This window comes from Epargyreus clarus, unplaced genomic scaffold (genome assembly GCF_041222505.1).
Source record: "Epargyreus clarus isolate Ecla_fem2 unplaced genomic scaffold, WU_Ecla_fem_2.2 ptg000005l, whole genome shotgun sequence".
NCBI classification, from domain to species: Eukaryota; Metazoa; Arthropoda; class Insecta; order Lepidoptera; family Hesperiidae; genus Epargyreus; species Epargyreus clarus.
The window spans coordinates 6,272,397-6,300,312 of NW_027332213.1; the positions used below are offsets into that span (position 1 = coordinate 6,272,397).

Here is a 27,916-nt window from a genome sequence, read left to right on the forward strand (position 1 = left end):
CCAAATATTACTAGTTGGCATTAAATCTAACCTAAATTATAACTAACTATCCTAAGTGACTGGCTGGGGCGATGTTAGAACCCAGAGTGAATTTCCACGTTCGAGACTATGAGATGGAAACGGAGCGGTGGTGCGGAGTCAGCGTTCTCACGGCACGGCGGCGGTGCAGGATCGGATGACTTCTTCATAATTTTGTTAAAGGCGAATGCCTAACTATGGTGGTTAAGGCCAATATATAACATTCATAAATATTTAAGCAGTAAATTATTCAAACAACATGAAGACTTCATGTTGTTTGAATAATTTACTGCTCCCCAAAGGATCACGAGTTAAAATTCTAGTTTGGCTTCTTTTTTTTGAGTCTACCATTTTTCATTATGGTGTATTCGTAGAATATTTTCACGAGTCTTTTCAGAAATAAGCTATATAAAATATTTTTGCCATCAAAGTCTATGTGTGTGTTGAAATAAAACACAATTTTACTGTTAAAGTATACGTTTTATTTAAGCTGTAGTTTACAACTCTTAACAACATGCCGTTTCCTTGAAACATAATGTTTTGATGCTAATACTTAACAATATAATGCTATTTACACTTATATAACACAAAGAACTGATTAAATATTGGTTACATTTATGCGATGTTAATACATGTACTTCTTTGAAGTTCGGTAGGTACAGAGACAAACGAATCGTAGGTTTACCTACAGAACAACGAATACCTTAAACATAGCCCTACTTAGTAGCTGTAGTTACAAACTATAAGGTTTAATTACTTATCCAAATTTATACACGCTAAAATATCCTTCTCGTAAAAATTTTACACAATTAGCTCTTCGAAAACCTATAACATATAACAGTTCTTTTATAGCTAACTACTTACATGTTATTAAAAAAGTAATCGTGATCTCAACTACGGAATGTGAAAATGTCGATCTTGGTGAAGAAGTCAGTCTTTACCTCACTAAAGTAAATGAAGATGTAACTAAACTTGACTGTGTGCAAATGTGTCTAAAGCGTAAAGTTGAGCCCAGTCTGACGGCTTCGTGAAAGACGCCGCATTTGGAGATAACTTTGCCTTGGTTCCGTTTAAAGCTTTGAGTCCAGGTCTGTATTTTCCAGTTCTCGATTTATGTCCAGATTTAGAGGTAATCAAAAGTAACATCAGAGCATTCCAGAAATTTGGCTCACTCCACAAAATTGTTGACCGACGATCCCTCTGGTCCTTCAAGAAAGTGTATATAGAATTTTCCGGTCCAATATCGGTGAAGACATAAATTGTATTTCTTGCTTTCAACATTTCTCCGCGAATTTTCTTTATATTCACATGACTGTAAGCTGACGTTAAGTAGTTTGGGGAAAATATTACTAGTGTCGTGTCCGTCTCCTGGGTGTTGCTTGTGAGTTTCTTGATAAAACTCTTGTTGCTGGGTTTGTTTATAGGTTTGGTATGTACGATGAGGTTTTTGTGAATTCTCAAACCGGGTAGCATTTCTTTGAGAACAAACTCTTCATCCATGTCAGAGTACTTGACGACGATATTTTGATTTGGAGTCTTTTGACCGTTTTGTTGCATATAATACATTTTGAAGCGAGACTTTATTGCCATGTTAATTTCCTTTCTATAAATTAAGTACAGAATCATGGTACTCAAAGATAGCGTAAGTGATACGATGAGAAGTATAAAGAAAACGAAGAATCTCAAAAAGCAGATATATTTGTTCCAATTAGGGCAATCTAATAATTCTTCGTCCATTATCTAGAACAAAAAGGAACACGTAGTATTTTTGTGTCTTATTTAGTATGTTATTAGGATTATATGTAAAGATCTATTTAGTAAGGTATATTTGATTTCAACTGACCTTTGTTCCAGAGTGTTCCTGAAGGTAGTCGAGGAAACGGTAATTCCTGCAGTTACATTTTAGTGGATTACTGGAAACCCATACTTCTTTCATTGGTTTCTTCACTAGTTCATCGTAGTCGTCTTTAGGTATTATGCCCCATACAGTTGCCCCGGCGTATCTCTAAAATGATAAGAACAAAATAAGTATAAGCATTAAACTATAAAAATATGAATATTAAGGGTTTTAAAAATTATACAGACCCATAGATAATGTATGGAGTTATGGCTAATATCTAATGAATCATGTCCATTGATCCACCAGTCCATAAAGGCATGTTTAAATTCGTTATGGCTTAAATTAAGCAGCTTCAGGTTATAAGTGTGTGCGAATGGTGAAACACTTTTCACTGTCCAGGAATTGTTCTCGAGTTCTTTGTTCTCAAAATCAAGCTTATTGTAAGCAAGCGATATTGACATCCTTTGTTTATTGTTACTGAATAAATACGAAGATATTACTTTCAAGTTATTGTTTTCCATGTTCAAATATATTAAGCTCAGAAGCGATGAGAACGTAGAGCTGAAACAATATTGTTAATTGAAATTACAATAACAAAACCAACCCTTACCATTATGTTATTGTTAGAAAGGAATCGATTTCAACTCACCCAGAAATTTCCTCAATCGAATTGTAACATAAAGTTAGTTTTTCAAGTCTTACTAATGATGAGAATAATTTAGGTTCCAAACTTTTTAAATTATTGTGACTCAAATCTAGTTCTAGTAAATTTATTTGATCGTTAAATATTGACTCTGGTAGTTTCGTTATGTCGTTGTATGCTAATGATATGTTTGTTATCAACGGCGAATTCACAAATATATCATAAGGTACTTCTTCTAATCCACATCTTTGAATATATATTTGTTTTAAATTCGGCAAGCTTCCAAATAGGCATCTAGGGAGTTGTTTTATTTTCACATCATTGTTTAAGATAATAACAGTCTCCAAATTAACATTCTCTGTAAATACGTTTTGTGGTAACGATGAAAATTTATTCGAAAATAATGTGAGCTTCTTCAATTTTCTCAATGGCTTGAAAATTAGTGGCGGGAGTTCATTAAGTCCGTTGGAGCTCAGATCTAATTCTTCGAGAACGTCTACGCCTGTGAAAAAGTCTTTTGAAAACCAGGTCACGTTACTCTGCCATAGAGATAGTTTTCTCAGAAAAGACAAATGAGCGAATAAGTTAGAAGACATATTAGTCAAGTGGTTGTGACTGATCTCTAAAGTTTCCAGTCTCTCTAGTGGCTTGAAGAGCTCTTCGGAAAGGTTAATACTGTTACACCGGATGTTCAACCAAGTTAGATTGTTAATATCCGTAAAAAGATTATCCGGTAAATGTGTGATACCTTTTACTGATAGAAGTAATTTTGTTAAGTCTTGCAATCCTGAGAAATGTTTCCTGTTGAAGTACCCTGACAAGTTCTTCGCGTTTTGAAAAATTAACGACATAGTCTTTGATACTCCTAAGTGTGCTAAGACATCTTTGAATGATGTTGACGGTAATGGACAGTCTTTGAAACTGACTGATTTAAATGTGTTCAAGCGATTGGCACATTTTGGTAGCTTACTGTAGTCTAGGCTTGTAGTATTTTCACATTTTATGTTAATGTAAGTGTTTGGTAATAAGTTTATTTTCACTATCCGACCTGAAATAAAAATATGTTTTATTTGCAGTGTGCTAAATTATTTTTGACTAAAAATAATAAAGTTATATAAGTGCTTGCAACTACAGAATAGATGTTAAAAAAAAATATGAACCATTTGTGTTCCATTTTGTCAAAATTCAGCTGACAGTAAAACAACAGAGACATTTGGAAACGTGAGCGTTTAAGTGCACTCACCGTCGATGTTGCAATTCAGTTCAACTGCGAACGTGCCGCCGCAAACGCAGTTAGAGTAACTTGGACACGTTGGTTGTGCTGCTCCAATTATATGTAGTGCTAGCGCTGCCGTTAGCACGTATACTAGTTTGAAACCCATATCTTTTGCTTTTACATCTGTTTCTTCTATTTACTCTACGTTAAGTGTTTTACACAATCCATCCAATTCCAATTACAAATCGTCTTCCTCCTTCTTAATTTCATCTTCACCCATTGGATCTGCAACAATTAATAAAAGGCATTATGTCACTACTGCAGTTAGATCGAACTTGATAAAATAATCATTGAACTGGAGAATCGGATGTAAAATTGAATTCGTTCGGTTGCTATTGCCAACAATGGAATTGATTGTGCTATTCGTAGTTTACAAGCAATCACCAACAAAAAGGGGACTATATAAATCGCTGCTGATGCAAAAATAACTTGCTTGTTGTTTCGGTCGATTGAGTTCGACCCCTTTCAATTATTTGTTATTGCTTTCCTGTTTAGAAATATTTTATGAGCACTTAGTGAAATAGTAGTAGTAGTTGTAGTATAATATTTGCATTTGCTGAAGATATTTCTAACTATCATTATCTGTTTATATTTTACATCAATCCATTTCTTTAGTCACGGACCTCATCGTCATATCATCATATCATCGGATAGTTCAGAAGTTATTCGGATAGTTAAAGCAATCGATACCAAAATGACAATAATTACTTGATTTTTGTCTGAAAAAACCCTATAGCAAATTATTATTAGGGACTCCTTCAATCAAGTTTTACGATTAGAGATCACTTTCATAATAATAATGAGAAATATCTAAATCTACATAACTGTAATTTTTATTAAATTATATTATACTGATACTGTATAAATTTCATTAATATCGTAAGGTCAGAACATTCTAAGAATTATGATCACAAGAATTTCACTTAGTTAAGAGACAAAGAAAATTGGAACGAGTAACAATAGTACTTGTGACAGCAAATTCCCGACACTCCAGACAGAAACTGTAACGAATTCCAGACAGCTCAGTGATTTAGACTCCATTGTTCCATTGACTAGTTTAGTTCAAGAAAATAAAAGCTTTTATATTTCCTAGTATTGTGTTAGTGCAAGTCACGGTCATGACCATAAATCTTCTCTAGAAGAATACTGCCAAAGTGAATCCAGAGAATGAAATTTGTTTGTAGCTTGTTTTGCCACAATACACAATACAATCTGCCTAATAGCTTTTATCTACGACATTTTTCGCCCTTCATCCAACGTGCTTTCAAATAGATTAAAAACAATGCAGGCATAATTTTTATCGTCACAATATTCTTTTACAACTGTATTCATATATCGTATTTCACAATTTATGAAGATAGAAGTAAATAGGGCCTATAAAGCTGGAATATCGAAATAAAACTAATACAGAGTTGAACTTAATGAAAATATTCTGTTCTTTGTTCGTCATCGTATTTTACGTAGCAATAACGTTTGTTTCAATGATTTTGAGGTAAAGTCAGATTAAATGGGTCTTGCTAAATATTTTACCTGGCTTGTAGATTGCAATGCAATAACTGAATGTGGCGTTATATTTTAATTAAAACATTTTTATGGTTTCACTTAAGCTATCACTCCATCGTTCAATCGATGTGCGAGTACATAGATACAAGATACACATCTTCAAAAGTAAGTATAAAATTCATAAACAAAATTCGAAATTGCGATCTTTGCACAACAGAGTTGGACATCCTTGTCCAGCGGACGTCCTCATTTGTATTCAAAAATTATAAATGAGTAAATTTGGACTTTCGGAGAAGTGCCGCCGGGTATCAACCAGACAACGCGATGACAGTTCTAATTAGTTGTTGTTTCTTCAGTTCAAGCACGAATCTCGAGAGATGCCGAAACTTTTGGCGGAAAGGTACAAAATTTAATTATTGAAAAGTCCTGGCCCAGAAAGGGGATCCGTACCTTTGTAAGAAATTTCTCGGTTTTATTTCTAAAATCCGTCCAAAGTTTAATGGCTTCCTAAGTTTTTGATACCAACTTCTTTCATACTAATGCCTACCTCTCCTCGTAAAATACCAACTTAATGTTGGTATTGTGGTTTAAGTAATTTTAACTTTTCATTTATATAAGAGAATCAAAAGTTATTCTTAGAGTGAAAGTAATGATTTATTGATAAATTGTGTAATAAATATATACAGAGCTAATATTTGAAAAATAACTTCAAAATAACTTAATAAGGTATACTCGTATATTATTTATTTCACTGTATAGAACAGTACCCTTATCATGAGTTTTTACGTTTTGAGAAATATGACTGTTATGGTATTTGTTTACGTATCAGAACTATAGTGTCCGTAACGTAACATTAAATGTCTAAATTGACAAAATGACGCTTTATGTTTTGTCTCTCTTTTTTGCGAACATGTGAGGTAGACAAAAATACTTGAGCACTTACTTATTGTTACGTTTACACAGTCTACTCAAGCAAACGGAACAGAATAATGAATTGAGTAAACGTAACGTAAAATTGTGGGGTGTTTTGAAAACTCATGGTAAGGGTACAGAGTACGTATAATATAATGTATATTGCTTTCAATTTTCAATACAGGATATTGTGTCCCATAGCGACTGGGCGGTAAGGCGCCGCCTGTGGTTGGCATCCATAATAAATGGCTGACGCATAAAAGATGATTTTTTCAAAGTAACTACTCATGCTCTGTATCTTTTTTAACTACATTTCATTTCTATTTTTTAAACATTTAAAACATCTTTCATTCGTGAGGACTATAGCGACTATAGTGCTTTTGCTCGGCAGTGATTTTTGGATATTTCGTTTTATTAAAAGAAACACAAAAGTGTGAGTATTCCTCATATTTTGCATACTTTGAGTAGTCTGTAATTAACTCCAAATAGGATTGGAGCGCTACCGTACCGGATCACGTTAACAAAACACTATTTATGCTGCACTTTACTACTTTTTGGCTACTCATAAACTCACTCACACAAAAAAACGGGTCAGTCTTTCGGGTAGCTGACAGAAGTGAAAACTCTGTCATCTATTTAGATAATAATCTAAATAGATGACAGAGTTTTCAATTAGTTTTACTTTGTAAAGAAGTTTTAATTACCAATTTAAATCTTAATGTTTGATAAAAACGCGAGTTCCATGATTTATGTTCAGCCAAAGTGTTAAACGAGCCTAAAGAAGTTTTCACTTAAAAACATAGATATTGTAAACAGTGATACTATGGTTATGTGTATAGATGACTGCGTTCAACGAATGGGCGGTGTGGCGCCGTCTGCGGTTGGCGTTCGAGATAAATTGATTCTGCATTACAGTGAGTTTTTCGCTACTCTAACTTGTCACATTTTACGCATTTTTATTGGTCGTGGGGAATTGAATGTTAGCATGTTACAAGTGGTCGAATAGTTCCAGCTCTATTTTAAGATGTTTTGAAACGACATGTTTAAAAAAGAATGTATTTTATGGAGTTCACGTCACTTCTTAAGTTATCGAGTATATTTAAACGTTATTGGATGACTACTCCAAGTACAACTGTAATAGTGGGATATTTTTTGTCTATTCAAACCTTTGATAGGTTTGGTCAGATTCCTTTCGCATCCTTAATTTTCCAAAATCATAGTAAAATAAAAGTAAAAAGTCGACATTATCAATTGCTTACACGGTAATATGAGTAGTGATTATCATGGATAATATACAATCTCCAAAACTCTCCATTATATGTTTAAAAGACCTAGAAGTCTATTATTTTACTTTTTGTAATATAATGGATATATATAATGGACTATGTTTTAAACTCACTTCGAAAAGTATTGTACCTCTAGTGCATTTCGCAGTTCCGTATATTATTATTATAATGACAAATTTGAGGCGCTCCGTGTATATTTGTTTGAGCGATCGAGTTGTCGATTCGAGTACTCTCGAATCGAATCCTAGATTGAAAACTCGTACAAACAGTACAGGTTATTTATATCATTCGCTAGTCCGACTGAGATCTAAATAACTTCATCTAATTCAATTTGGGGCTGTGTGGTCGCCGCTGAACCTATCACGCTGTCAATACATGGGACAGAATTAACGATAACACTTGTCGAAAGTCCAATTCAGAAAATATCTGCCTTCAAATGTATTTTTGATTATTTCAATGACTGATTGCTAGCGAGCATCAAAGCACAAATATAGAATGGACGTAAAATATAGGACATAAAATTTGGCGCGACCCGCCCTGTCAATCGGGCCGGCAGTTCAACTGGGATTGATTGCTTTTGTGTTTTTTGGCAATAAATGTGATTTATTTGTTTGATTTTATCCTAAATTTTATATGTTAAGAATTTCTAGGCTGTATTTATATTTTTGGGATTCTTTTAATTTGGGTGGTTGGCATATGTTTCAAAGTCTTTAACTAAATAATAGATGTAGACTATAACATTCCTTGAGATGGTGGAATTGTTCCAGGTTTGGCTGCGGAGGCATAACTGCCCAATTCTGCATTATAACAAGTATTTACCTCAAAATAAACACACAGCATTTGCATATTGAAAAAAAATGTATATACTATGTATATATCTAGTAAATTAGTTGTAAAATAAATCATTTTTAATAATGGACATATCTCTTATATAATATTGCTCGGTGAAGTATCTATGGTAGCCAGGGAATAATTGTAAAGATACTGCTATTACGCGTAGGATTAAAGCTCTAAGATAAAATTTAAGTAATGAGTATGAAATTTTAAGTACTCTCCAAAACAACGCAGTATCTCTAAGTGAGCAATTTTATAATCTCAAACTTTTAATATATAATAACTTCTGTAACGAGTTCCATAAATATTTAACTTTAATTAGGCCCTAAGGTTCTATTTACATCAAAATTTTGTTACAAAATATTATCCAGCTATTATTTTATCACTAACGTATTTTAATTAAGTCGTGCCGCCTATCATGTAATTATTTATCTTTACGTATTTTATTCATTTTATTTTATTATTTTACTAGGATTGAGTAATTACGAAATAGATATTATAAGGTCGTAGAATCAGTATGGTTCAACCGGACTGTTAGTACTACTACGTCTATTTTTAACGTAAAACGGTTCTGCATTTCGGTGGTGGTGTGTACGCCATCTGACTTGTGCACGAGGTGACCATGATAGCCCTCAGTAGTGACGGCGCATTTATGATCGGCTTTAGGTGTAACCTCTCTTGTCCCTGTTGTTCCGGGACCAGAATAGGGCTATCCCTTGCCAATCGTAACAGGCGACTAAAAGGGGGTTTTTGGGGTCGCGGGTGGCAAGAGTGGAAGTTCGAACCCCCCGGCCAGCGAACCCAGGAAGGATGGTGGTAAGTGTGGTCTCATACTGTCGTACGTACCAGACGGTTTAGCGAGCGCCAAGCTCACCTGGGCGGAGCCCGACGGGGCAACGCGCTAAGAGGACTCCGGTTGCGTTCCTTTGGAGATCCCATAGCCCTCTACTCAGCGCCAAGGACCACCGGGGGGTTTTAGTGGGTAAGAATCCCACATAACCCTACATCGCTCCTACGGCACCTTTTGAAAGTTTCCCCTCGTCAACAAAAAATAAAGGGAACCTCCCTTGTATATGAAATTGGTTTAAGTTTAATATCCACTGACGACAGTCAATACTCACCATCAGGAAGACTGCAAACACGTTTGCTAGATATTTCAATCTTATATCATCTTTGACGTCTAGCGTCGAATTTTGCCTAATATGAAAAGATAAACCGGTAACCAATAAATATATTCAATTCTGTATACGTACACATTTTCCAGTATTTATTCTTGTTTGATAAAACTCATAGATTAGTAAAGATTACTCACTCCTAACAAGAAAATGTAACGAGTTTTGACAATTGAAATTGTCACTGTCATCTATTTTCGTGTTTAAAAAATATTTAAAGTGTAGTTTTTAGATTATTTACGAATGAAACTATGTTTCTCCCCACTTTTTCTTCCATTTCGTGTTTTTGCACCACTTAATGGCACATGTCGGCATTATTCCGCGTAAATTACACCACGACAGCCATTAAATGGCTGACACATCAGTCAGCCGTTTAATGGCTTACTTTAATTACAAGGCGGTGAGATATCTATACTTATCTATGATAAAACCTTAAAAACACAACTCTGTGAAGACAAATACACATGCTGTTCATTACTTTTACTATTGTCCATTTACAACGTCAATTAAATTAAAGGAATGCAGAAACTACATTTAACTTGTCGAGCACACACGAAACCAACACATTTACTGTACAAAAAGCACGTACAAACAGTTGCAGAACTGCAATAGAATCGACGAGAAGTCTCTGATTGCGCTTTCTGTTTAACTAACGGACCGGTCGCCCACTCCGCAACTATTTTATTTAAAAGCGGAATTAAGTTTCGAAGCTCTTTGTGGCAATAAAATAAACTGGTGACGTTGATAGCTAACTGCTAATTACAGGTATGGTCTAAGCGTTTGATAGTTTATATACGGGTACAGCATTATTTAAGCCGTGAAATTATACCTAAGAAAATATACATTACTTTTGTCAATTTTTTACTATCTTTAATTCTTCGCACACTTCGTTATCTCCACATAAACCCAATAACCATTTTGATTGACCTCCCGCGTATACGACAACACATACTACAGAGAGATCAAGCTAGATCTCCCTCTTTAGATTGCTGAATTCTATAAACTATAGTCGTATACAAAATCCGTAGTAATTACTTATCTTAAAAAGATTTTTCTGATGTATCTCTTTCATACATTTGCGTTTTTAAACAAACAAGCAAATAATATCGGTTAAATATTGCTTATAAATGCAAATATAAGGCTAAGGTATTATGAGAATTACTATAGGTATTAAAAGTTTAATTTAATTTTCAGACATTCAAATGAATGGAAGAACTTTGCGGCGAATATTAAAATCAGGCACGCTTAGGCTCCTAAATTAGCATATGGGTAAAACATCTGTGGCCTTAATTGCTAAAAAAACATTCAACGTCGCTACAAGTACATTTTCAGAACAAATGTTTCCTTTAAATTCCTAATGTTACTCGAGGGTCAGGTAAATAATTTAAAATTTAAAGTTTCTGGGCTTCGTAGTTTTTAAATATAGTAATATAAATATGTAATGTTATAATTTTGGGAACTTTTCTTTGTGCTCTACATTTCCACTTCATAAAGGCCGCCTATTATTTTTTGGATGTTACGATTAACATAGAAATATTGAAATAATTATATATACACTTACCGAAAATCACATTTACTTTTTAAAGATATATTTTAAATATTATACGCTTTATATCTTTAAACGCTCGTTATACATAATCAATCTATCCAATGTCTTGCCTACCAAAGATCAACATTTGACAATTAGTTTATACTAGAAATTATCAAATTACGATCTTTGGCAAGCGAAATATGGATAGATTGAATATTAATAACATAATAATATCAATTTTGGCTCTCATCATTGTAACGCAAAATGGTTACGTATAATATAAGAACAATAGATGAATTAATGACTCTACGACAGTTTGTCTCGTCAAAGTCAGCCGCTTTGTCTGGTTATTATTCGAACAATACTTGCCTAAAACAATGAAAATAACAATTATATTGTAAAATATGTTTATGCTTTATACTACAGTGTCTTTAAGTTATATAATACAAGTAATATGATATAAAATATTTTTACTGTTTCATTTTGATAACAATAAAAATTTTGAAACATTAATCGGAGGTAGAAGGAGTATTTATAATTTGGCATCGTGTAAACAAATAATTTTATTCATAACTAGCTGACCCGGCAAACGGTGTGTTGCTATATAAATAATAAAATGATAGGGTTGAACAAACCGTAACACTTAGGGGTATGAAAAATAGATAGTAACCGATTCTCAGACCTACTGAATATGCATATAAAATTTGGTGAAAATCGGTACAGCCGTTTCGGAGGAGTACGGTAACTAACATTGTGACACGAGAATTTGATATATAAGATAAGCCCATATTTGTCGAGGGCGACATAATATATAGTAGAACAAGTATTGATTGTGGTTTATTAAAAGTACATAAGAAATACGTAGAATAAATATTTACAGATATAAAAAATGCTTATATTCTTAAATTACATTCGTTCCATCTGCATTTTCGCCGTTTACTTTAGTTTGAAACAAGATATTAGCAACAGGTCAAATGATATAAGATTTTCATTTGCCATCATCCCGTATTTCCTAGTACGAATCCTTTCAGCGTAAGTTCTAAGCTTAAGACACCTAGAATCTAGCTTACGACACCCGTTGAAATCAACACTGACAGTGTTTATGTCTTAGTAACTTTACCCTAAGTAACTTGAACGTTTGGTACTAATATAATTAAGTCTCAGGAGTTGTAATATCTTAAGCTAGAACAAGAAGTCGTGCAGGTGCATGAAACTTATTATAGCTTATGTATCATCCTTACGTCTGTAATATACTTGAGCAGTACTTAGTATTGCATAGATACCTTTGTTTCCTGTATTACGGGAAACCGCCCTAACCACAAGTGGTCCTCGGCTTAGTGGACTCCGGGATTTCCAAAGGACCTCAACCGGAGTCCTTTGCCCCCCTTGCCCCATCGGGCCCCGCCTAGATGAATATTACGATCATCACACCGTCTGGTGTGTATCACATATACCGTCATCCTTATCCTCTTACAGGAGATATCGTAGCCCTATTTCGGTACCAAAACACCAGAGACGGATGTATACCGCTACACGAAATATCAATGAATGAATTGGCTGCCTATTATTCAGCATATTTACGTCCCGTAACATTATTGTGAGTTTGAAATGTATGAAATAGCCAGGGTATCAAATAATTAAAAAGAAAACAGTGTTTTTAATCTTAAACTCTTCTCGTATTATGTTAAAATGATGAATTTTGAATTACTGAATATTTGACGTGAATGACATAAGCAACGAAAAACAAAACATATTTATAGTACACAATTGGGTTCTATAAATTAAACTGCCCACATACAAACTAACACTGTGCAGGGTCCAAATACAAATCCTTTGTAACATCAGTAGCTGTTGTAATTGTTACCGCAACAAAGCCACACTGAAGTGTTGTATTTAATTACAAAATTAAACTTTTGCAATTAACATGTAAAGTAGGATAAAGTTGGAAATGAATTGTTATCACTGAGGATATCTTAGGCCTTATATTACTTAAACTTAAATAAACGGTGTTTCCAAAATTTAATTTAACTACTTTCTGAATAAAGTAATATAATAGCAGTGATAGCCTAGTGGTCGTAACTCAGCCTCTCAATCGAGGGGTCATCATCATCAACCCATTAATGTTCCACTGCTCGGCACGGGTCTCCTCTAAGAGTGAGAAGGATTAGGCCATAGTCCACCGCGCTGGCCAAGTGCGCATTGGTACACTATACATACCTTTGAAAACTTTTTTTAAGATTTCTCAGGTATGCAGGTTTCCTCGCGATGTTTTCCTTCACCGTTTAAGCAAGTCATAATTAATTTCTAATACGCACATAACTTGGATTTGAACCTCGGACCTCTCGAGCGAGAGGTCGAGTTTCCTAACCATTAGTGTATCACTGCTTAGATTTTTAAAGACATTTCGTATTATAAATTAAATATCACTTGCTAAAACACTGTTAAAGGGGTGAAGGAAAACTTTTCGTATTTTTGTCTAGTAAAGTTATAATCTTAGCGACCATAAACTTTCTTCTATTTATCGCCCTAAGGATATTCTCCTCATAAGCAACTTTGTTCCTTATCGGTTATCAATCCTCTGAGGAAAATGGCTAACTCATTTCCACTTTAACCTGCTAATTCTGCAAAATATATTTTGTTGATAACTTTTCCTCACCGATTGACTATAGGCATATGATTGTTGTTACATCAATATTAATTTTGGATTAAAAGAAAGAAATGAAACACGACTGACATTATGAATTAAGATATTTTTCTTATATCAGAAGAAGCGTCTTGCATGAATACTCCTATTTTCTCACTGGACGTAACAGAATTCTTTCTACATTAAAGGTCTTTGCCGCTGGACAAACACACTATCACACACTATTGCGTCAGTTTCTTTACAATAACATTTCGTTAAAAATCATATACAAATGCCAAAATGTAAGTTTCGTTATACTACCAATCTTCCGTCTTGGATTGGTCATTAGGTTCAATTGACACTGCACAAAGGAAATGGTAAGAGATCGCACTATGTTACTAAAGCCAAAGTATACAAGAAAAGTTAAGCCCATTAAATTCCACTTCTACTGCTAATATCAATTTCCATAAACTACTTACACTCTGATTTCATTTTCAATTAAATCAAGATAGAGTCAACTCCATACTCCTAGTCTATTGTGTGTGAAATTTATTATCTCACGAGCCTATTCAAGTGTAATAACAATAGCCTAGAAGATTTAGATCTTTATCCGGCGGCATTGTTTTGTCTTTGCCGCAGCTACAGTAGTGGATTCGATTTGGATTAGAGAATCCTCATAATGGCTTGTGCTGAGCTGGGTCCGTGCGTGCCTATTGTATGAGAACGTAACCAGAGTAATGATGTATACGTAAGACTAATACACGTTAAATTAGTAGGATTATGGAGCAAAAGACTCAGTGTCCCCGCTACTAGTTGAGAAATGGTACGGCCTAGCCGGATTAGGAGCTCTATATCTCTTTTGGCTGAGCTACTAATATCAAAGATAGTCTAGCTTGACAATAGGGTATTAATACTGGATTAACCATTATGTTGACTTCATGACATACAAGTACATAATATATTTCCACATACAAATTACCCACATCTGAATTTAATAATAATATGTAATAACATAGATAAGTATAGATATTTCACCGCCTTGTAATTGAAGGAAGCCATTAAATTACTTAAACGGCTGACAATTCTATCAACCGTTTAATGGCTGTCATGGTGTAATTTACGCGGTATAATGCCGACATGCACAGTTAAGACATGAAATCGAAAATAGTGCGAAGAAATATCGTTTTATTCGTAAATGATCTAAACACTACATTTTTTTAAATATTTTTCAGACACGAATATAATTGACAGCGACATTTGTCAAAAAGTTACATTTTCTTGTTAGGAGCGAGTAATCTTTACTAATCTATGTGTAATAATGAATAAAGTTCATTGCTTAGACCCTTTATATTTTTCAAAGTGGAAAGTCTTAAGATTTTTTTTAATCAAATTTTACTGTTAAAAAAATCATATTAATACGTTACATTAATTGTTCTGTATATAATTTAAAATGAAGCTTACACTGATTTCACGATGTTTCCTTTCATGATTGTGATAACTGGTATTAATTTTTAAGACACAAATAACATCAAAAATCCTGGTATTTAAACCGCAACTCCTTAGATTGAGAAGCTGAATTTTTAACCAAGAGAGTATAATTATTGCTTTATATCTGTATGTGTGTGTTATATACGAGTGCGGTTAGCTGCAATACCCACCCTATTTTTCGATAGCCCGTTGAGTGTTTACGGCATCTACCCCATTCACCCTTAACGCGTCATCACGTGCGTTCGATGTTCTGAATTAATGTGGGCGGTTAGAGGACTTGTTCTATTCCAAAATAGAAACGAGTAGCTAAAATTCCAAAATATAATTCAAAGTTTAAAAGGAGAATGAATGGAATGGAAGTATACTACACGAGCTTTTGCCCGCGGTTTCGCTCGCGTTACGAAGTAATATTATTAACTAAGAAGATTTATACAAACTTTCATCCCCTATTTTATACCCTTGGGGGTAGAATTGATCAAAATCCTTTCTTAGCGGATGCCTACGTCATAGCATGTACCTGCATGCCAAATTTCAGCCCGATCCGTCCAGTGGTTTGGCCTGTGCGTTGATAGATCACTATGTCAGTCAGTCACCTTTGAGTTATATATATTTAGAATTTAATTTTGTGTATCTCATTCAGTCATCGTTACCTCGTATAGGAGTCACTTAAGTTTTTCAACTAAGCTTTAACAATCCAGTTGACGCTCACTAAAATTTAATTTTAAAATTTTAAGATGAAATATCATATCATGTCACGTCAAATAGATAACCTTTTATCACGTCGCATTATATGCCCACGAGATTTGTCCGGCGACAGCTTATATTAGTCTCTTTACGTAATTGATGTCTTTATTCTATGCAAATTCTCTAAGTAGTGAATTTGGGATTTTATTCGGTAAACATTGTAGAGCAACCCCTAAGTATTTCACAGTTTCAAAATAAGATATATAGATAATTTTGTTCTATCTCATACAGTGTGGTAAGAAAGAAAAAGACGAGGCTGTCCAAATTTGCAACAAATTAGCAATGCGGGTCGCCCGCGTAACTTTATGCAGACCCATAGTTATTATACGGTGGTAGAACCCTTTGTGGTTCGACTCCGGCGGCACCACCGCCACCTATTTCTGCCTTATAATCATCATAATACCTCATCATGTTCTGGTTTGAAGGGCGTGGTAAGAGAGACATACTTTTCCGAGGCGGTCCATCTTAGTCCTTAGCGTCGCATTTGTGGCCGCCCTCAGGTAGGAATATCTAATACTATCTGGGGTTTATTACATATGTCTAAGGATGGCAGTAACCACTTACCATCAGGTGGCTGCATGCTCTTCTGTTACTCATGTATGGCTGACATCGCTAGCAGACTATATGCACGTTTGCTTTTTAATAAGAAATAATATCTAAAATGCAGATGGTGATCACGAGGATTATATTAGGCAGTCCGTTCTCCCCTCACTAATATCACATAACCCGTTGCGGGTATTCCCATGCTTCCCCCATTCACCCTCTATGACGCGACGGCACGTGCGAACGATGGCCTGAATTAATGCTACTAGCTTCGTGTTTGGATTTATATCACTCAAATATTTTGTCTATCATACGAAAAATGTTGAAATTTTGATTGAATAAATCGTTGAATGATACTTATGATAGCGTTAGCGGTAGATCAATGGATATGCATATCGTACGCTTAAAGCTAATATTAAATTATGTATGAAATAATGCTAAATGTTGTTGTTAGTGTTCTCTGGGCTCTCTCTGGTCTCTGGACTTGAATGTTTGACTTCGTAACACACATGAGACATTTAATATAATATGTTTTGTATAACACAATTGTGTTAATTACACTAACAATATATTTTAATATTTTGTCAGTATAGCAGTATGCATGATACGTATTTTATACCTTAGTTTGCATACATTTCCAAAACACCCTGGTCTCTAAGAGTACACATTAAAATCAAGAACATCAGTAAATCAGAACTCGTTTTCAACGGCATTAATCTACCATACCGAAATACGTACCACTAAGTTACCACTGCTTGTCATGGTTATGATTAAAGTGAGGGGACTTCCCACGTTCCCCTTCACGTCGGACGGTCTACCAGTATTGCATGTAACATGTCTGAATTAATACCCTCAGCTTTTGTGTTCAGTGAGTGGATTTTTGCATTTCATATTTGTAAAAGTATGTACCCGCCATAGAGATGTGCCCTTAAATGTATTTGAAATATTAAAACATAGAGTAACCTATATGACTAGTAAAAAAACAGACTGTAGAAGACGACTATGCAATCCGATGGTAAGTGGGTACTGATGCCGGTGGCCATCTGTAATCAACCCCAGATCGGATTAAATTCCTACCTGAGGTCGGCCATAAGCGCTGCTAACTCTGAGGATTAAGCTTGAACGCCTCGGAAAAGTATCACACAAACGTGATAAAAGTAACGCTTTTCGCAACGAAGGGCTCCTACTACTCGTATTTACTGGAAAAAATCCTAAACGACATTAAACATTAAGTGCCACGTCCCAATATCCCCAATTGACCCTGATCGACGGGTCGTACGATGACTGAATTAATGCCTTCAGTTTTAAAAGCGGAATTTTTCATGCAAATGTATCGGTCAATATGTCTTCGTAAACTTGTTTAGCTTCTTCTAAATATTTCAAACTTTCTTTATTATTTTCGAATATAATTGTAACACACGTATAGCCAAGCCAGTCAACTTCACCTTTTCATGGACTATTTAGCATCTATTTATTATACACGGACAACCAATCGACAAGTGCGGGTTTCGGGTTTGGTTACTTTAATAAGCTATAATTTTTGTCATCATAACTTGAATATGCCTCTTGTTGGAAATAGGTCGGCGGAAAAAAAAGTACATAGAATTATAATATTGTTGAAGATAAAGAGTTATCATTAAAAGTAGGTAATTCAAGCGACAGCTCCTGTCGACTACCGTCGCTCACGACCGTTGACGGAAATCAGTGACAGTCGGCAACGGTCGTTCACATTGATGTATATTATCTCCCTGAAACTTTGCCGTCACAAGAACGGACGGACGAAGCCACGGACTATTGTTTTAGAAACAGTGCTTATGGGTGGTAGAACCCTTTGTGGTTCGACTCCGGCGGCACCACCGCCACACCTATTTCTACCTAATAACAGCAGTGTTAAGCGCTGCTGTGTTCCGGTTTGAAGGGTGTGGTAAGGGAGACAGACTTTTCCGAGGCATTCCAGCTTAGTCCTCAGGGGTAGCGGCGCATCTGTGGCCGACCTCAGGTAGGAATATCTAATCCTATCTGGGGTTGATTACAGATGTCCATGGGCGGCAGTAGCCACTTACCATCAGGTGGACTGCATGCTCGTCTGCTACTCTTATATTATATAAAAAAAAAAAAAAAAAAGTGCTTTCAACATTTATGACGTATTAATATATTAACAGTTGTAGCTCGTAAATGGTTTAATAATTAGTGTGTGTGGACTAGATTAACATATAAGCCACTTTAAGTCCCGAAATCTATGTAAGCTCCTGAGATTATAATCTTTCTGGTAAAGTTAAATGACCTCTGGTGACGATGAAATTATTTACATTTTAGTTTAGAACAAAAAAATAATTGTTTTCTCAGTTAAATGAAATATTGCTTTTGATGAAAAACTTTAATTATATAAAACGTTAAATCCGGGAGTAGGTTGCAAATTGCTTGCAAATTATTTCTATGTCCCAATGCTGGACAAGGGCTTATTCAATTGGGAAAGATCATGTAAACCAGCACTCCATCACGCTGCTTCAATTCTGTATGCTACATAATAAAATTAATTAATAAGAAAATCAAGCACATATCAACAGAAAATTCACACCTATTTCTACCTAATAACAGCAGTGTTAGGCGCTGTTGTGTTCCGGTTTGAAGGGTGTGGTAAGGGAGACAGACTTTTCCGAGGCGCTCCAGCTTAGTCCTCAGGGGTAGCGGCGCATCTGTGTCCGACCTCAGGTAAGAATATCTAATCCTATCTAGGGTTTATTACAGTTGTGCATGGGCGGCAGTAGCCCCTTACCATGAGGTGGACTGCACGCTCGTCTGCTACTCCTATATTATAAAAAAAGTAAATGTAGATTAAAAAATCTAACTAATTTCGTATATACAATAAAAACCCGGCACAACAGACTGGCCTTAATAAAAACTTAGTTTCAAATACCGCTAGATGTAAAACTTCAGTTTCCGTGAAAACTAATTTAGAAGGGGCGTATGTTCGCGTCTGCAGCATAGCGGTTTCAAAGTTTCGATAGAATCTACATTCTTAATTCTATTTGTGTTTCCGTAAACTTTACTAGTTAACGTAATAGTTTTATACTGTTTTTCTTTTACTCATTACAATTATTACACATTAATATTTATATTTATTTGAATTCTTGAATTGCCTGTGGTGTGGTTTAAAGATCAGTGCTGTCATAATAGTCTACAATGTATAACTTTCCTGGTTTCTTCCCTGCCAGGAATCTAAATGACAAAGTTACATTTCTAATTATTTCTAATGACTTCTCTCTTATTTTTGCATAGATATTAACGTATTATTTGACTTAAGCACGGCAGCGACGACACAGTTAAAAATATTTGTCTGGTCGGGAACCGAACCCGGAACCCTCGTAGTACACCACGTAGCCGTTCCAATAACCAAGTATTTTTGAAACTACCCAAAATATTATTGTTAAACACAAAATATTTTTAATGCATAAATGGGCTTTTTTACGTGAAATACATTTGCTAATTAGTTTTCCTCTACAGACCCTTTTAACTTAATTAAACTGTAGGCAATTTATGAAACAGTTCCGATTATACAAAAATTGTAGTACTCGTTAATAATACGTATAGCTTAGCCCGGCGCCGTCGGTATCAAAAGCTTAATTAATTAACTCGAGCACTACTATGAACTCGTATCGTATTTCTAGATTGTAGTGAGGCCACAAAAATACCATGAAGATATTGGTTTACAATAGTATGGAAAATTACTAACCGATTTAGTTTTACACAAAAGTTAATTGAATTTTATGATTGCTTTGAGATCAATACAACATCAATTTTTTTAACGGTAGCTACGATATTATGTTCTACATTTTAAGAGTGTGATTTGTCTATATATCTGATGAATACTATTTGCTTTCAAAAATATATGTATAATGCATAATTCTCTATTCTGGATACCTGTAAAATACTATGTGTGGATACGTCGAGGAATGTTATCTTCCTTATACACATTTTAGTATGAGTAAATGTAAAATATTAGACGTTTTCAACAAGCTACTTTGAAGAAAGCTCGACATTAGATACCAACCGAGACCGACGGAGAGTACTTCCCAAAATACTGAATGAAATTTAGTTACTAATAGCCATTTACTCAAGTTTGCTTAACTTTTTAGACCGGTATGATGCTCTCATGCTTCAATAGAAATTAGTAAAAATTATCTAATACGCACATAACTTTGAAAAATCAGAGGTGCGTGCCTGGAGTTTGAACCTAGGACCGCTCGATCGAGAGGCCAAGTTTCTTAACCACTAGGCTATCACTGCAATAAAAATTACTCAATAACAAATGAGAAAACAAACAATACGTACTATATACGGAGAACTCTGGTGCTAAGTTTAATTATAAATCTACCAACCACTGTTTGCTTCATAATATCGGATTTTGTCTCTATTTTTAACTCTGTAAGTATAAAGAAGGGCGTGAAACGAAAGTGTCGCAGTAATATACAAGTAACATTGTATAATAGGCTACCCTAATATCGTCAGTCACTGCCAAAGCCCTAATTAACTAACGAGCCCTCTAAAGGGCGCACTCAGACGAGACGTGGACCAATATACATAATAATATGTTCACACTAAAAGTCATTTACATTAAAGAAGAAATAAATTATTAACGCGTTGTATAGACAGAAATAAATTAACAAAAATACGTGACCATTTTCTAAATTTACAATTAGTCAATTAGTTAATCAATCTAAAATTCTTAAAATGTGTCGTATGAAACCTTTTAAATGATTTAATAAAAATAGGCTGATAATATAAATAGCTTTTTATTATTATTTTATTTGAGAACTAACTGGTTTAGTTGAAACGTCATAAAAAATATATATTAGCCCTTAGAAATACCGCTAAAGTAGACATGTTGTATTAAAAAAGTCTTAGTATTATAAATAGTTTTCCTATCGCCGTCTTTCATTCATGGAATTGAAAATAATCCTTTCCTGAACTTGATAGGGGATTTATTCCGTGCATTTCTTTAGTCTCAATTTACTACGCATAAAAATCATAATTCATATAGACGAGAGAGAAATAGAGACAGATATAGATATAAAATGTATATTAAGGAAAGAAAAAAGATAAAATCGTTAATTAAGAATGTCATGAGACCACCGCACGACATCTGGCGCCGTCAATATCAAAGGGCTAATTAATTAAGGCGAGCAGGAACAACGTTGAATTTCCCTCAAGTCTGACTACTTATGTATGTGGTTCGCTTAACGTACCGAGCTCCCTGCACCTACATTCTTACTGAAGATCTTCTTTGTCTCTCAATATATGATCCGCTAACTCCTACAGGCATTAAACTAGGAATCCCATCTGAATCATTGTCGTCCATTACTGTCCCAATGCTGGGCAGAGGTCTATTTTCAGAGTGAGAGTGGTTTAGGCTATAAGACTTCACACGTCTTTGAGGCCTCTTGTGTAAATAATTCTCAGGGGTTTATGTTTTCTCATGATGTTTCCGTTTACCCTTAAATCAAGTAATTTATTTGTAATACCTACTTCATAGAAAAAATCAGAGGTGCGTGCCTGGGATTCAAACCTAGGACCCCCAATCGAGAGACCAAGACCGAACCACTACGCTACCACTGCCTTATTATCTACCGCAAATCATTTTTGTATCATAACTGTTCTACTGTAATATAAGAATCTTCTCTGATTGTGATGGATTAAGATCGCTAAAAGTGAAGTACGGTCCACATCAACTCGACGTAATATATGGCGGTCCTCCGGTTCTTTTTTGCCGCATACATACAAGATATGGTACGAAATTCCTCCTGAAGTATTCCCGTAACGCTATGAAATGGGGTTCTCCAAAAAACGAACAAAAAAGGTCTCTTTCAAAGCCGGCGATGCATAAGTGACGCCAGTAGCAGCCAATGTTCATATTCGGCAGTGACTACTTCCACCCACCTACCTTAGCAATCGCTGTCGTAATTACTGCATCTCTTTATTGCAAAGGTAATACAAAAAAGTCGAATTAAGACTGTAGTTTACATATATTGCACATATTTTTGTATTAGAAAGATGATCCAGTGAGCAGATGATTGTAAGTAGCCACGGTTACGCATGGACCCTCGTCATCAACTCTAGGTATGGTATAAGTCCTACATGATAGTCACAGCTACTTTTGAGAATTAAGTTGGCATAGTCCGCGTAAATCTACTAATCCGCTCTGAATATAGAAATGAATCGCGTCGCCATAGCAAATTGTATGACTGCACCTGCTCGCAACAACTTCAGAGCGGACTAGCAGTTTGGCGCGGACTATATAAGTATAAGTGCCTCATATAGAAGCTTGTTTAGAAAATCTGCATAAAATCCGTCCCATATACAAAGACAAACAATGAAACATACATTAAAACCCACTCTTCATACAACTTAAATACGTCTGTGCTGACGTATAATGAGGGACACATTATTTACATAACCATTGTGTCGCAGGGTCTCATGAGTTGCGACGCTTCACATCTTGCTTCTCAGGCCTAATTAATTAACTCAAGTACTCGCTACGAATATGCCCCCGGGGCCGCAGTACCTTCGTGATTACCTAAATGTTTGTTATTTACTTTCCTCCTTAAACATCTTTAATGGGCACTTTGTTCAAATTTGCAAATTAATGTGCGTGGAATTGTAAGGATGCTGTTTCACGAAATTGCGTCGAATAACGCGCAACTTCATGTAGTATGGTGTAGTAAGTGGCTACTAGAGCTTAAGATCGTTCACTATTAAATAAGTAAGACTATTGTAGTTTATTTAAAAAGTCATTAGAGTTACATTACAGTTAAATTTTTTTGTTATTCCCAATTTTCGTACGCTTCTTACTTTTGATAATCAAATCGAAAAACAAAGGTAATTACGTCGAAAATCAAAAAAATGCATTCACACCGTAGTGGTAGTTAACGTATTTGCTCAAAGCAGCTACTTTATTTACCCTTTCAAAGTGTTCACAAATAATCACACGAAAATCGATATCTTACACCGCAGCGTCAACTCTAAAAATACGTGACATAGTAGTTTGCTTTTGTAGTTCAGATTGCGTCCATATGTATTATACATATATTATTATACGTATTATAATATAATATACCTGCACCTGGCCTTTTCACGGGTCACAGTTTAATTTGAGGTTAGTTATAAATAGTTAATTCACGTGTGGTAGTGATCATTTAATCTTCAAGTGCTTTTGCTACTCGTTTGACACAGAAAACAATTCGTATTGCAGAACAAAATAATATAAAATGTATTTCACCAATATAACAAATGCATACTTTATATATGACTATTTAATATTAATTTGAAGCACTTGAATATATACATAAACACAATTTTCACATTGACATGTTGATTTACAAAAATAATTAAATAAAAAAAAAAACAAAACAATTCATCCCTAAGCAATAAAATAAAATAATATACAAAAATAAAATTTCTACACAATAAAAAAATAAACAACTGAACGAAAATAATAATGTTATAAAAAATGTAACGAAAGTTAAAATGATTGGAAAGTAAAAACACAGTGCTAAATATATATTTAATTAAATACAACTTACCTGTTGCAATAAATCCAAGCACAGAAATAACTTTACAAATGTCCTTGCACCAAAATTTGTACGACAATAAATTTAAATGATCTAGTATTACTAATTTTCAAAGAGAAGTCTTCAATGTCTACATCAACCAACGACTATTTATCGAATAGAGCACTCGTAGAGAGCGTAGAAGCGTAACCGCTACGGAGGCTACGGCACGACTGAAGCGCTACGCGGCTACAGTTTCGACTACCAATTGCTGATACTCGGGTATTTTCGGAGCGCGACGGAAATGACCGAACGCAGCACAATATACAAACTTGTTTATACTGCGTTGCCCTTACTTTTAATATTTAAATGGAAAATAGTTTTTATTACCCACAGCTGTAACATTAGGCACACCCATGTGTATTGTTTTATGAGGTAATAAAGGTCAAGCTTACGTTAAAAGCTAGAATAACGAGCGTCTACACTACAGGTCTACACGTACTTTTTCTTGTAAGTAGATTTATGGATACACTACAACAAAATTACAGGTTATACACATTCTACATTTTGCTTAAAAATAGAGTGTATAAAAGTCGAATATTGTATTTTAAGCATAGTGGTTTGAAACAAGTTGTTAATGAAATAAATAACGGTAAATTTATGAACAATATATCTAAATGTAGTTGAGTGAAACTTTTTTATTATTATTCCGCATACTTTATTATACTAAAATCTTGATACGGTGTACTTGTATTTACATTTGTAAAGATATAAAGACCGGATCTAATTAGAGGATAAATTATTACAAAGTAACTAAGTACACCGATTAGTATAATTATAACATAATTTTACAATAATAAGGTTATTTGGATTATTTGAAATAAGAACATAATTATCACTTACTTTACCGATGAAGAAAAAATCGGGTTAAAACCTGCATACCTAGAAATCTTAAAAAAAAAATGTGAATTTGATCAACGCGTCATTTTGCTAATTGGCTGATGCGGTGGATTGTGGCCTACTAATTCTCATTCTGATAGGAGGCCCGTGCCCAGCAGTGGGACAGGAATTGGTTAATGACGACGATTAAGAATAACTTGTGATCAATAATGTACTAATGACATGTAAATGAACGCAACCGCCATGTCATAGTGCATATCCGTTGCGGTACTAGAAAATTAATTATGCATTCAGACTTTAATCGTCGACAACTTGATTATATTATGTGTCCGTGCACATAATGAAGCCTTCATTAACAAAATATTTATTAATATTAACGTCGAGCCTGTGTTATTAGTTTAAAATTATGTGATTCAAACACAATTAACGAACGAACGTAAAAACCATAGCATGCATCGTCACATAATATGCCGCTCAATTTGGCTCAAAATCAGTATTATACCTATTTCTATTTTTAACCGACTGTGGACGGTGTTTCAAAAGTTTCAAAAGTATGTACATATGTATACATACGTTTGTATCTATGTATATATATATATATACACATACATACAAACGTATATATGCGTATCAATGTCTTTGCATGTCATGCAATCGTTAACATATGACGTGTCGTTGGATTAGCCTAAATTTGTTTTTATAACATTTGTCTAGTAATTTAGAACCAGTATAGTGCAGATCTAAAATTAAATTTTAGTTCAACTGACTCTATTTTCAAACCACTGAAACCTACAACTCGATGTTAGATAATATAAATGTTTGCGTGAACTTAACCACAAAGAACCGATCGTGTGAAACCAGTGCGCGTCAAACCTCAACCACACATCGTTAGCGCTAGCTATTCCAGAATATTATTGAATATAAAATAAATTTCAGTATTAAAGCATTTCAATTCCAGAAAACAGATTATTTCAAATATAATGTTTCTTATCTCAAAACAATAATGTTATAAACAAAACTTTTCTTTAATAACTTGTAAGCTTATCTAAACTTGAACGAGTGAACAAAAACAAACACTTCGTTATATTTACCCAAAACTTTACGAATTTCAACTTTGTTACTTTCAAAAATGTACAATAGGCGAGCTCAATTCTCTTAGAATTACTTCATATTTAACAAAGCTAAGCCTGTGGAGGCTTATAAACATCAAATCCTTAATAAGAATAAGAAATCTGACACATAACATAGCCTAGTGGTTGGAACTCGGCCATTTCAGACAATTCTGATCTTATACGTATATCATTAATTTCGAATACCCAAACATATGTATATGCGTATTAGAATATACATATTAATAATATAGCAAATAGCAGCTTATGATAGCAGCATATGGTATATAGCAAATTACTACATCGGCTGAAGAAAAGGTGAGGAAACCGACACGCCTAAGTGTTTTCATAGGTGTGTGAAGTCTACCCACTCGCACTTGTCAGCGGGGAAAATTATGACATAAATCCTTCTCACTCTGAAAGAACGCCTGTGCCCAGCAGTGAGAAAATAATAAGTTGATGACGAACATCTGACATGTTTACAAAAACTTTACTAAAAATGTTCATTAAAAACAACAAAAGGGTACCGGAGCCGTAAAGCTCTAATCGTAAAACGATATTTTATTTATTTATTTTTATTTATTCATTTATTTCAGACAACAAGGTCCATATTACATATACCTTACAGACTAACATACATACTAATATATACTTATAACTAAATCACGTATTTGCGGCGACGTGAGACGCGAGTCTGGTGACTTCCGGGGGTCCTCTCCGTCCACGGAACTTCCGGAACACAACTCCCTTCGGCCACAGCTCCTCCTTCAGGAAGGTCGACAATTGCTCAGTTGGGACGCGTACAACAAATGAACTAAAGTTCACCGCGTTACGCGCCTCCAACTTTTCGACCACCAATCGGAACTTGGTTTTTACCGCCAAATACTCCACTATGTCAGACGGCTTCGTGCTGTAGTGGAGCCGTGAGACATACACGTGCGACACAGGAACGGCAGGACGCAGGAGATGGTTAGATCCCGTCGGTGCTGTGCCACATTGGTTACGACAAGGAGGCTTTTTCTTCTTACGCACCACCTTAATAAAGCCATCCTTGTCCGCCGCATGGTTGGACACCGCACTGCGAGGGGGTTCATTGCGGGGGTTCCCACTTTCCCTCTCTGGCCTCGTTGTCTTCCGCTTCCCGGGTAGCTGGCGGGAGGCAGCTTCAGCGTAGTCACGTTGAGGCGTAGACATGACGACGCACGGCGACACCTCGGCGGGGGGAGGTGCGGAGCGGGTGACGCACGTGTCACCACATGCGGGCGCAGCGGTCGGTGTCGTGTCAAGTTTCGCCGACTCGAAACTTGCTGACGAGGTGTTACATGCCCCACGACGCGTGTTGACGTTATTAACCTCTGGCGACCTACTTACTGCTAGCGTATTGCGTAATGTAGCAACTTCAGCCCGTAGGTCGCTGATGGTGTCTTGCGAGGCTTCTAACTTCAGCACTACTTCTGCCAGGCTTGTCTTTAATGTTGTTATGTCCTTCAACAGCCTGGTTACATCCACATGGTCGAACGTGACGGGCGGCAGCTTGTGGATGTTCTTCACCACGAATGCTGGTATGTCATCAGGATCAGTCACCTTAAGAAGATTGATGATGTCCTGGATTCCTTTCTCTCCCTTCTCGTCTTTCCTGCGGGAAGGCATACGGTCGCTCATCCCGAGCGACTCAAACAGCAGCATCTTGGCACTGCCGATCTCCTCACGCGTGAAGTTGGTCTTGCATATCTGGATAATGCTGACCTCATCCATGGTGTCGATGGCGTGCTGTAGAAACGCCAACACCTCATTGGCTATGAGTTGTTCAGATCTCATAGCCATTTTAGCCGTGCAGCGGCGATCGCCGCGCAAACCGCGAATATAAAATAGAGTATATTCGTAAGCGCTGTGTTTGCGTCCGTCACCGAGCGCATACGACACCCGAATGATATCCGATAAACCCAT

The 27,916-nt window shown here is 35.4% G+C and overlaps 2 protein-coding genes across 2 annotated transcripts; both read right to left on the minus strand.

The window, feature by feature from the left end:
* Nucleotides 1–483: 483 nt before the first annotated feature.
* LOC140757997 (uncharacterized) lies at nt 484–24,207 on the minus strand. The gene is made up of 6 exons (XM_073093935.1): nt 23,994–24,207; nt 3,745–4,002; nt 2,508–3,549; nt 2,104–2,419; nt 1,862–2,023; nt 484–1,758 (listed from the first exon to the last, which is right to left on the minus strand). Exons 2-6 carry the CDS (start codon nt 3,881–3,883, stop codon nt 985–987), a joined length of 2,433 nt encoding a protein of 810 aa, XP_072950036.1. The 5' UTR covers nt 3,884–4,002; nt 23,994–24,207; the 3' UTR covers nt 484–984.
* Nucleotides 3,956–27,916, minus strand: LOC140757835 (uncharacterized). The gene is made up of 2 exons (XM_073093705.1): nt 26,803–27,916; nt 3,956–4,002 (listed from the first exon to the last, which is right to left on the minus strand). Exons 1-2 carry the CDS (start codon nt 27,914–27,916, stop codon nt 3,956–3,958), a joined length of 1,161 nt encoding a protein of 386 aa, XP_072949806.1.